We start from the raw sequence: 11,781 nt of genomic DNA on the forward strand, positions 1-11,781 counted from the left end.
TTTTCCCCAAAAGTCTTAGCAGCTTATGCCCTGCGGTCTAACAAAGTTGAAAGACAAATTAACACCAGGAGGGATGTCATCATCACTCCGAGGCTTCTAGTAACCAGTTTGGGACTTGAGGAAGTAGAGCAAGCACACGCATGTACGCACGCGCGCGCACGCACGCACCTGTAGTTTATAAGAGTGTCCCGAAAAGTGAGGTTGGTCTCTTCAGGAATACAACAGGCCTCTGCTTCATCTCACTGGCCTTAAGGAAGGTTATACTGAATTTGTATAAGTCTACTCTGTGATTAAAAAAAAAACTAAATGGCAAAGCATGCAGGCTGCATAATGAATGGGCCTGAGATCAAAGATATAGATCCATCGCCTTATGATATACAGTTCATTAACTTATTCATTTCATTAAAACTTGTTCAGATCATCAATAGGCCTACGAATATATTAGTTTAGATGAACGTGCAAATTAACATTATTTGATATACCAGGCATGTCTTATGGAGAATGTTTTTTACATGTAGGAAGTTTACTTTTTTAGGGCTTTTATCTCAGTCATACTTTGGTGAAGCAGCCTGCTGACTCACCTAGGAAACATTCAGTTGTCCAAATGCAGCATCTAGTCTGTGTTTTTACTGTGCTTTTGTTGCATTCATTTCTCTCTGCCTTTCTGCTGCTGCAAGCCTGGGCCGAAGCTGTTTCCTCATTGGCCTGATAAGCTCTTTGCTGTGGACACAAGGCTCTGACCTCTGCTGCAGCTAAACTGGGCCAATTCCTCGCCTGAAACTTCTCACGCCAGCTGTTTGAAGCTTCACCATAGTTTATCCTTTTGACTCCATAAGACCTTTAAAAGATAACAAAGTTGTTTACTGCATTCCCACAGGGAAAGCTTATGACATTTGCTCTGAAAGTTGCTGGTTGGAGAACGGCTACTTAATTTGCCTTGTTCGATCTTCAGTTTTTTAGTTTTTTTCTAGACTTTCTTGGAAATAAACTATTATTGCTCTAGTCATTGCACAGGAAAAGACATAGCCTATAATGTGTCCTACCTAGAATAACTTCAGCCATGTTCACCTTAACAATAACACTCTCAATAAGGAAAAACTAAGACCAAAAAATAATGAAAATGTACTAAAATTTAATCATTCATAAAAGCTGGAAAATCATTTGTGACAGGGTAACACAAGAAGCAATATTAGAGTTGGTTTAGTACAATATATTTTCAGCCTCAAGACACAGAAATCAAAATGCGTCATTTCCCCCATCAGTCTATAAAATACTAATTTCCTTAGCTTCATTATGCAAAAATGGAATTAGAATATATTATGGGAAATATGAAAGCCTTGCAGCTCTCAATATAAAACAAAGTCACTTAGGAAAGATGTTATCTCATGAATACACATCCTTGTAAGTAGGAGCAAGAAACTTATGGACAATGATGCATTTTTGTTGACACCGTTAGTGCAGAAAGGTATGCGAAGGCCAACATTTCACATGGTTTCTTTTGCAAACGTATAGTCACAATATGCCAAAGATTGTTGTTACTTTCAATAAAACAGTTTAGTTCCCATATATGGATTTACACCCATGGTCTCTTTTCTTTTAAACCGATATTTCCAAAAGAAAGACACCTTGGAAAAGAAAACACAAAAACAAAGAGTTGTCATCACACAAGGCTGACAATGGCAAATAAAAAAAAGAAACAGGTGGATTTCTTTGCCATTAAAAAGCAGAGAAGAATATCTTGAAAGTATGTGCCATCTCCTCCCATTTCAAGAGTGGTGAAGTATCTGTCAGCCTTTTCAAAATGTTCTGGAGAGGGCTGGGAATGCTGGCACGTTCCAACTGGGCAGCAGTTAACCATTACAGGGTCCTGCACACAGGAAACAATAGTATCAGTACACATCGCTGAAAATGTTGGAGCACATGAGCTGTTTGGGGGAAAGAAGGAGCCTCAGTTGAGGGCTTTAATTTGCATGTGGCGTTTATCCCAGTGAGATCACCAAGACTGTGGACCAGACCTCAAAATATTCCAAACCGGCAAGAATAATGTCAAGAATTTTACCAAACCATCAGTGGCTCCAGTAGAGTTTGGACAATCTTACTGAACATATCCAAATCCTCTCAGCTCATAGCACACACACACATATGTATATGGTATGTTAAATCATTTTTGACATGCTTGTGATAAAGGGCCATATAAATAAACATGACTTGACACTCTTGCAGGACAAAAGGCATGGAGGGACACGTTCCACAAGTCCAAAGGCCAATGCACGGCACTGTGACTATTCAAAGGTGAGAGTAAAGTGAAAGAGTAGACTAGTTTGTTTTCAGTCTCAGAGTCTGGTAATTAAACATGTTTAGACTCAGCTGAGAGGATCAGACTTAAAATTTCCAGACTATTTAAGTTCATAGATAGCTATTCAAACATGAAGCATTGCTGCAATGCTCCAACAGCAGATGGAGCCACAGGATTCAGCAGAGGCTTGCTGGCTTACATTGAATCAATTCCACATAAAACGAGGAAATGCATTTTCGCACATTTTTTACTTTCACATTTGATTACAGTTCCTGGGGTTTCCAAAAATCATCACTAGATCTGAAAATACTGAGGGTGCACTTTTCAGTATCGTTTCCCGTTTCACATGAAGTCAATGAAGAAACTGGATAGAGATAGAGCTAGCCATAATTATACTTTCAAAATCCCCTGACGTTTCATGACTATGTCAAAGCATTTTGATAAACTATTTTTAAAATGTTTTGGCTGTTTTTCAGCTCAGAAAAGGTCCAAAGGGATATAACTTGTTACCACCACAGAGCAAAAATGGACTTTTAATTCAATTTCCTCAAAAACGTTCATTATTCTTTTAACATCTTGTTACCTACAAACATGATTTAGGGCTATTGTTGTTTCAAATAATCCATTGGTATTTTCAATCCTATGCACTGTGAATTTACCCTGGCAAACCGAACTTGTCCTTGCTGTGAAAAAGTGGCCGTCGTATGGAGGAAACAGCTGATAGCCACTGAATGTGCCGACACAAGCTGTAAAATACTTTCTGCTAGATTCCTGGAAAAAAGACCAATCTCTAAAATTCCCTGAAAATTCTAAAATTCCCCCCTATTCTATGACTTCAGATTCATGAATTTGCTTTCCTTATTTGAAATATAAAAATTCAGTGACAATCCACAGATTCCATGAGAAGTGGGCTCCCTGCACATATCTGGATTACATCCTATTTTAACTCCCACTCACCTGGCCTGGAGCTGCTTGTAGGAGGGCATTTAGAGCAGTGTGCAATTTGACTTCTTTTTTGCCTTCTTCTTTTCCATCGGTGTTTTCCTGTTGATCTGCCGCACCAGGTCATAGAAAATCTACAACAGAATGAGCTCAATGGTTTGAACATTTTGCTGCAGTAATCACAAAACTAATGCTTTGCAGTGTGAAGTTAATAATAATGTCATTCTAAGCATTTAATTTTCTCGTATGTGAATTCTATTTCAAATTATATGACCACCTTAATTCTTCAGTTGATGCCACATGCAGCATTGGAACATACCTCATTAACATTGATCTTTGATTTAGCTGAAGTCTCTAAAAAGGCACAGTTGTTCCACTGACGGGCCAGGTTCTGGCCCTGCTCCTTGCCAACCACACGTTCATCCTCCAGGTCACACTTGTTTCCCACCAAGATCATGGGAACCTGATCAAATAATAGTAGTGTCAAAGACCGATGCATTTCAAAGCGATATCTTACTTTGGTAGAACATTTTCATTTTTTACATAACTCAATATAAATTCATCACTAGTAAGCCTCCAACATTGTCTTCAACATACAAAATCACCAGCACTGAAGCCATTTTCAACTCTCACCATTACCAATCTCAGTCACTTTTGAAAAATGTAACTGGGAGACACAAATTTATCAGGTTACATCAATGTAATTCATGTGTCAACAATATAATTTTTTTAGTCTAGGTTTTGAAAACAAGTAAGTGAGTAGTGGTCACCACAGAAATCAGCTAACATTGGTTCATGGTCTAATGAAAGGTATGCATGCTAAATGGTGAAAATGTTTTACCGAAGTGAAATATTGCTTTAACAAAGACAGACAGACCCATCAGGCAACCGGCTATGAATAAATAAAGCACAGACTCAGCATGCTTCACATCCTCTCTCTAAATCAGGAGATGAAGAGAGCAAGACTGAAAGTGGAAGATAGCATCTAACAACAGCACTGACATTTCCATCCTGTTACAAAGTTCCTGCCCCCCTTTGCTTTGCCCTCTCTCCCACAGAGCCGACTCTAATGAGGGCGAGATGAACAGGGATCAATGGCAGCTACAGAAGTTGCACAGGCACATTATATAGTGCGACACAGAAGGTTACCATCAGTAAAGAGAGGCTCACTGTACAGATTCAATGAGAAGCTATAGCTCATAATACTATAGGGCTCGGCAATATGGACAAAATTAATATCACAATAATCATAAAAAATATTCTGATATTGACATGTAACTTCTAACATATGCAGAATCATGTTAAACAATCAAATTCATGTTCATCAAATTATTATTCTATGATTTGTTAGTATTCTTTAACTTAAAATAATTTCAAAGACCTGATTACCAACCAAGACATCCGTCTAGTGTTTAATGTGATACTATGAATTATACTCTTTTACCATGTTCCATATTTCCTCTAGATAACCATACTCCTACTGTGTCATCTGATTTTGCAATTTATAGTTTGTAATTAGCATGTGTGATGAAATCACTTACTTCACTTCTTGATTAAACCGAACAGAAAAAGAATGAGTAAAAGAATAAGCAAACAGTATAACAGCTTTAAAAAAAAAAGGGTGCTATGCGTGATTGAAAGTGATACTGTGACACTCACATCCTCAGTGTCCTTTACTCGCAGGATCTGTTCCCGGAGGTCCTGTAGGTCATTAAATGTCGACTGCGCTGTAATGGAGTACACCAAGGCAAAGCCCTGGCCGTTCTTCATGTACAGGTCCCTCATAGCCGTGAACTGTTCCTACAGAACGAGAAAAGGGGAGGAGCCACCATCAGTCTGGTTGCTTTTGTCCTGCATGTTATAATCTGCTATGTATAATTGACTTGACTTACTGTTCCGGCTGTGTCCAGGATTTCAAGCATACACTGCTGCCCATCGACCTCAACTTGCTGTTGGAGAAAAGGGAGCAGGTAAATATTATGATACAGGTGAGGGAATTTAAATAGGCAGTTCATGAGTTGCTGTGCAGAAGTAGAGGCAGTTGTATGAAATGTTGACAGCATTTTGTTTTTCGGAGCTTACCTTTCTGTAGGAGTCTTCTATTGTGGGGTCATACTTTTCCACAAAAATGCCTTGCACAAATTGGACTGTCTGGAAGGGACAAATGAAGGGAAGGAGAGCGTCAAGAGGGTATCAAGAGAGACATCACTATCAACAGAAAACTGAAAAATACAGGCATATTTGTCAATTACAATCTAGCTTACTGCATGAAGAATAGGCACATCTAGACTGAAAAACATCTACCAAAAGAGTATGCATTGAAGTAAATATTTCATCCAGGTCTGCTTCCAAAAAACCAAAAAACAAAAGACACTTAATTGTGACACTGCATATTAGGATTCTTCATCTCAACTTCACATCGTATAAATTTGGTAACATTTAAAATAAACAGATTTAAAGTAATAACAATGGCAATAGTAATTGTTAGGGCAAAAATAAAACTTAGGCTAATGGTCTCCTCAACATTATCCAGCATCTCTTGGATGATCATTTAATATTTTTTAAACTCCAAGATACTGCAAATTGCGTAATATCAAATCAATAATATTGTTCAAATTGTAATAAACATAAGATCAATATCGGCTCAGATCATGGGACACCGGGCGACTCTCAGCCCTGCTGAGTCCTACATGGCGGCAGTCATCACTCACCAGTGCTGATTTTCCCACGCCTCCTGATCCCAGCACCACTAGCTTGTACTCACGCATGGTGGGGCAACTTCACTGGACAGTACAAGGGTCTGTAGGAAGAGAGAGCAAGGATGATGAAGTCATTTCATTTACAATCACAGGAAAAGCTCCTAAGCCACATAAAGCTAAACAACTAGTATACTTTTCCAAATTACCCTGTGTAAATTATTGCTGTAAGGAAGATAACTGTAAAATTATGATGTTAATAAATTGATCGATGAGATCATTATAAACATCATCCATAATTACCAGCTATTACAGCAGTATTCCATCCAAAACAAGGCGTCAACAGAAATGCTTAGTTTCGACCCTCCCCAAGTACAGTATCTATGACAATGAATAATCACTGCTGACATCAGCAGATTAAACTTTCATTCTTCTGCCAAAAAATGAGCTTTCTTTCCCACCCACTACCTTGGGACTTCAGCTGTCATGATGGTGGGGCCCCTCCTCCTCTCTTTTCAAATAAAGAAGCCAAGAAGAACTGAAGGAAGCCAGAGGCTGGTTCCTCTACTCCAGGGATTCAGACCAACTTTTCCCCCACTGGTGAAGGACTCGCAAAGTCCGACCAAATGGTCGCATTCTGGGGCCCTGCACTAGATCCTGAATATGGCAGTGCTCTGTGCAGTCAGTAGGTAAGAGCACAGTGCCACAAATAACTTAATCTCATTACAATATGGAGGAGAAAGGCCACAGAGAGTGACATGTCACCAACTCCATCAGTCTGGCACAGTTTTGAAACTGCACTGGGCCTAGACAACATAGGCAGTCATAGAAAATTTGTCACAGGAATGGAAATATTTAAGACGAAGAAAGGCACTTTTTCTTTAAGTGATCCTTCAACTTGATAGACCATGTCCCTTTCAAAGCAACTGAGTGGTGGCAACAACAGGTATGTGGGGTAGCCATAATGAATGGATTACTGTTTATAAACCTGCACAGTATGTGCTAAAAGGTGAAAATGTTTTACTAAAGCAAAGTAGTGATTTTAATAAGCTATGCCTAACATATAATTGTAAAATGCAAATTTTATGTTCATTTGATGCACAAATGTCAAAGAGGTGGGTGATGCAAAACAAAATTTCATTTAAGAGCCTCTTTGAATCTACTAATCATGCTGGGTCTGACGATCTGTGGGACCTTTGTCAAATGCTGAGACAAACAATACAAAAACCACTCTGTCACACTCGACCAGCATTTGCAATTCTAACTACGATGTATGAAGCACCACCAGAAGCCCACAGTGAGAGACGGGCACATGAGGCACTCTACAAAGGGCCATTGTAATGATCCTCCTCTACTCAAGTGCACCATACAAACAGAAAATAGAGATCAGAGGAGCATGCATGATCACTGCTCTGAAATCATTACCAGAGTGAGGTGATGCATCTAGATGTGATGCAACATGTGCAGATGCCTTTATTAGCCTAATAATATACGTAAAGGCAAACCAGACTGTTTAAAATGTAAATTCATGTGGGTGTCACAAAATTTGCTGCAAAGCCTTTATATCAGATAAGCCAGAAGCCTAAGCCTTCCGCTGATTAGATATGTGCCTAGCCTCACACATCTCAAGTATCAAGTACCCAAGCTGACAACCTTGACCAATCCTAGTCGAGAATTTCTGCTAGCTTATCTGATAGGCAGAGAATGCTTCCTTGTTGACAGGCCTTGATGTTAACAACTAATGATGGCCAAACACTTTATTGTACAGATATGATCAAGAAGCAAAATATATAAACAAACATCTGCCATCATCTACAAATGTACAAAGCCTTTAACAAAAGTGTACTTTGCACCATTGTCAAACACACAAAAACAAAACACTCAGGCTGTGAGAACAGCCTAACCTACCGTGTACACGGCTGCTGCAGATGACAACTCCCTCTACATCTGGCGAGGGGGGGCCAGCAGATCCTCAAGTACACTGATGTCGGCAGGCAGGTGCTGAGGGTGTGTTGGGAGCCAGTAAGCTAGGCTACACCAAGTGATTCAAACAGGAAACTGGACCTAAATCATACCAATTTTGAAGCATGTACATTCAGGTCAGCACTACATTATTGGTAAAACTGGAATAATTTACTGCAAAACCTAGACTTTTGCTCATCTGTTTTAAAAAAATGTAGATGGATGGCAGGAGGAAAACGGTTTGGCAGTTTTTTTTTTAATTTACACCATCTAGATTATGGATGCAAAATACACTGGAGACCATTGGTAAAACAGCCAATGAGGAGAATTATCAAATTCATACATGGAAGTTTCAGGTTTGCTATGCTGCATGTACTGTCATAAAGCGAGTTGGTCATATGCTTTTGGTGATGACTATTAATGTAGCCAAACTGTCTGCTGTGTGGGCCTATTTCAAGGTGTCAACAGGTGAGCTCGGTCTAAAACACAAATAAGATAAAATATTGGCTATATGTATAGGAGACAACAGTAACCTAGCCATTTATAAAACCTACATCATTTCACTGACCTGCCTCAATGTATGAAAAATGTCCAAATGTTTTACAATAGCACAAAACCGTTTTATTTCTTAAAACCTGTTGCTGATCAACGTAAATTAGAATTATGAGCAACATTTAACAAAGGCCTTAATGTTTTCCTTGTAAAAAAAATAAAATAAAATGCTATCAAGAAATGAATCACAAAGTTAGATGATTGTGGCCCATTATGGGTAATTGCAATACCCGAGCTCCATAGACAGGACTTCTTGCTATGAATATTCTCGTATGTTTGTGCTTGTCTGTTGGAGCCAGAAGGGGGCAAATGGGTTTTAACTTCACAGAAGAGCACAAAATGCTAAACTTCTGATTGAGGTCGATTTATAAAACCTGAAAAGATTTTTATCTTGTAAATGCATTTTTGAAATTACCTAAGTGGTGCGCTTTTGGCGTTAGATACATCTCAATATCTAAACCTAACTTATTTTCGTGTCTACTTGGGGCACGGTTGATTTCGAAAGGAAGGGTGGGGCTATTAGTTAGTTTCCCAACGCAAGTGACTGTGGAAGCAACTGTTACAACGTTTAACATAAACACAGTCAAAGTCGGTAGCGTTAGCAATGGCTAGACAAATTATATCTGACGTTAACGTTAAGTTTGCAAGGTGATAGCCGGTACTAAAAGCCAGCTTAATCACGACCAGGCTTGACAACCTGAATGCTAACGTTTAGCAACATTTGTTAACGTCCATGAGAAAATGCTAACGTTATCGGATATTAACGTTAGTCTGGAAAAGATTCGGTAAAATGTGCAGTACAGACGCCAAGGTTGACTAAAGTTGGCTTTGCAGTGAAGAAAGTTGATTTAGCAGTTTAACGTTAGCTAGCTCTTGGCTGACAAACTTAGCCTCCCTTTTAAGTTACCTAGCGGCTAACGTTAACTTTAGCTGTTTAGCTAACGTCGGCTGGCGAGAAGTTAGCTAGCCAGCTAGCATTTTTCTGGACTCACAAACCTCCTTTTGTATTTCGTCTAGAGCTTAGAGCAGCCAGCTGGTTTGCTGTTAGCATGTGTAAGCTGCGACCTAACTAACTGACGGCGAGAAAGTTAACGTTAGTCGGTAACGTTAAATTACTTGAAAACCAAACCATGTTAGAATCACGAACTCGTTAGTTAGTCATTAGCTAACATTCGCTAGTCAATCCGGGTAGCTAGCTAACGTTAGTACGCTATTTTACACCCTGAATTATTCTGCCACAGTGAAGTCGTCATTTTACTATCTAATCGAAGATAGGCTAATATTTTCAAACTAATTATTAATTATCCGATGTTACAACCTGGATAATTAGCTATCAAATCGCCAATTTTACACAGGGGCAAAGCTTTACAAGACACTTACCGTGTTCCGCTATGTGTGCGCTAAATCACACTGGGCGAATGTACGGAAGGGTCGGGACAGCAGCTATTGATTGGATCATGATCAGCCTATCAGAGCTGTCCAGGTTAAGGTACAATATAAACCTCTTCAATTCAAACATCTCCCACATCTTGATAACGAAGTATTGTTCTGCCCTTTGCACATTTCTTAATAAACTCGGACTACCAGCTACAAAATCACGATTAGTGTGGATCTCTTCACAGTTCACTGCACTGGTTTCATTATAACCCCTTCAGACTGGTTCAAATAGCCAGTAAAGAGATGACTGGGCTACGATCTACGTCTCCTCCAACATATCTGTGGGTTGCATAGTAAACATGATGTGGTTTGCATCAACAATGATTGTTGCTCTGTGGAATAGCCATCTCTCTCATTCACAAACCCTCTGAGTATTTTGAATAGTGCATTTCATACACTGCCCCATATTACATTATTTCAAACAAAATGTACACATTCATTTAGAAGGTCAGTGGTGATGTGAGGCATAACATAGTGATTGTTAGAAATGTGCACCCGAGATTAAAGTTTGTGACAACTGAACTGAGGATAGCCACAACAGCAAAGAAAGAGCAGAAATACCATCATGAGTCTTTTTTGGTTATAATCTCCACAACATTAATGTCACCAGGGAATTGAAAGCATGTTCCATTTCCAGTGCTGGGATGTCACCTGTAATTGTGTGAACTCGTGTCTTCCTGAGGCACACACAGTTCAATAATCTCATTTACATCTATCCACACACTGACCGACTTCATTTTCACCCTGAGAAAAACGGTGTGTGTGAAAGAGAGAGAGAGACACAGATGAAACAGGAGAGAAGAGGGGAGGAGGAGAGTATTTTAATATAATTTAGAGGGTGCTGATGACAGAGGAAGGGGAATGCATAAAGAACAGAGGCATACTAGGAATTATGGGTTTGTTATATTGTAACTGACTCAATATTCGAAATGAGAAGAAAACGGAGTGTTTTATCTTGATGTGTGATGCTTGTTTTCTGCGTAGGACACTATGCCACTGCAGTGAGAAAAAATAGAAATCATTGGAGGGGAAGGATATTGCCAACAGCAATACGCATAATTACAAACCTAAATAAAATGCTGAAAATGTCAACTATCAATACTAAAAAAAGAATTCTGGTTGAATTACATCCCATACAAAAGGCAAGCATGCATGTATTTTCTGTTTAAAGCTCTAAAAATATCCTCTTTAGACAGTTAATAGCATTCAGGACTTAATTTGTTTATATGCTTTTTCAAAAATGTGTTTCATTATGGAACGCCTCATAAAATGATAATTGTTTTTCACACTGCAAGATGAAAAGACACTTGGAGGAAAAAGTGCCTCTTAAAGCCATTTTGAAACCATGTTTATTCAGTTAGTGATTGTTTTGTTGCAGTTAACGTGTGCACACCAGTGTAATAGCACTCTACAGTTAATAAGGAGAACGGGTTAAGGTGTATTTTGGAGCATAAGGTTTTGTCTGTTGAAAAGGTATTGGTTATGTTTTAGGGCCAATTTGAATGTTAAAGTTGATTAGCCCAGAGGTGATCCTGTCTCAAACCAACAGGACAGAACTGGTCTCTTCCCTCGCATTCACACTGAACAAAAATAAGTGACCATTGGTTACTTTGTCAGATGGAGTTTTATGTAAAATAATACAATGTATCAGAATCAGAAATAGAAAAGATAGCATCTTCTGAATAAATCAAGAGTGTTTTTTTGTATTACCAAAACTTAAACTGCGAGTCAGAGAGATCTCCTTAGTTGGAGACCAGATCACCCAAACGGTTCTTGATACCATGAGTGACACATGACACCAACATTGCAGCTCTTCAGCTGGGATCATAGTTATTCATGTGTTTAGAGTGAATTTAGGTCAGTGTAGGATTTTAGTTATATTCACTGTACTGAAAA

General features: G+C 39.0%; 1 protein-coding gene across 1 annotated transcript; it reads right to left on the reverse strand.

The window, feature by feature from the left end:
* Nucleotides 1-1,112: 1,112 nt before the first annotated feature.
* LOC139928791 (ras-related protein Rap-1b) lies at nucleotides 1,113-9,867 on the reverse strand. Its single transcript, XM_071921447.2, has 9 exons — nucleotides 9,829-9,867; nucleotides 7,843-7,998; nucleotides 5,950-6,038; nucleotides 5,321-5,389; nucleotides 5,131-5,187; nucleotides 4,898-5,038; nucleotides 3,558-3,701; nucleotides 3,254-3,372; nucleotides 1,113-1,867 (listed from the first exon to the last, which is right to left on the reverse strand). Exons 3-8 carry the CDS (start codon nucleotides 6,004-6,006, stop codon nucleotides 3,283-3,285), a joined length of 558 nt encoding a protein of 185 aa, XP_071777548.1. The 5' UTR covers nucleotides 6,007-6,038; nucleotides 7,843-7,998; nucleotides 9,829-9,867; the 3' UTR covers nucleotides 1,113-1,867; nucleotides 3,254-3,282.
* Nucleotides 9,868-11,781: the final 1,914 nt, after the last annotated feature.

This window comes from Centroberyx gerrardi, chromosome 14 (assembly GCF_048128805.1).
Source record: "Centroberyx gerrardi isolate f3 chromosome 14, fCenGer3.hap1.cur.20231027, whole genome shotgun sequence".
Classification (NCBI taxonomy): domain Eukaryota; kingdom Metazoa; phylum Chordata; class Actinopteri; order Beryciformes; family Berycidae; genus Centroberyx; species Centroberyx gerrardi.

What these genes read in the sequence shown, in the direction of transcription:
- LOC139928791 (XM_071921447.2), bottom strand. Translation starts at nt 6,006, where the DNA reads ATGCGTGAGTACAAGCTAGTGGTGCTGGGATCAGGAGGCGTGGGAAAA. An exon ending in GCGTGGGAAAATCAGCACTG is followed by an intron (nt 5,390 to 5,949) that starts GTGAGTGATGAC and finishes TGTCCCTTCCAG; the next exon opens with ACAGTCCAATTTGTGCAAGG. An exon ending in CAAAGATCAATGTTAATGAG is followed by an intron (nt 3,373 to 3,557) that starts GTATGTTCCAAT and finishes ATTCTGTTGTAG; the next exon opens with ATTTTCTATGACCTGGTGCG.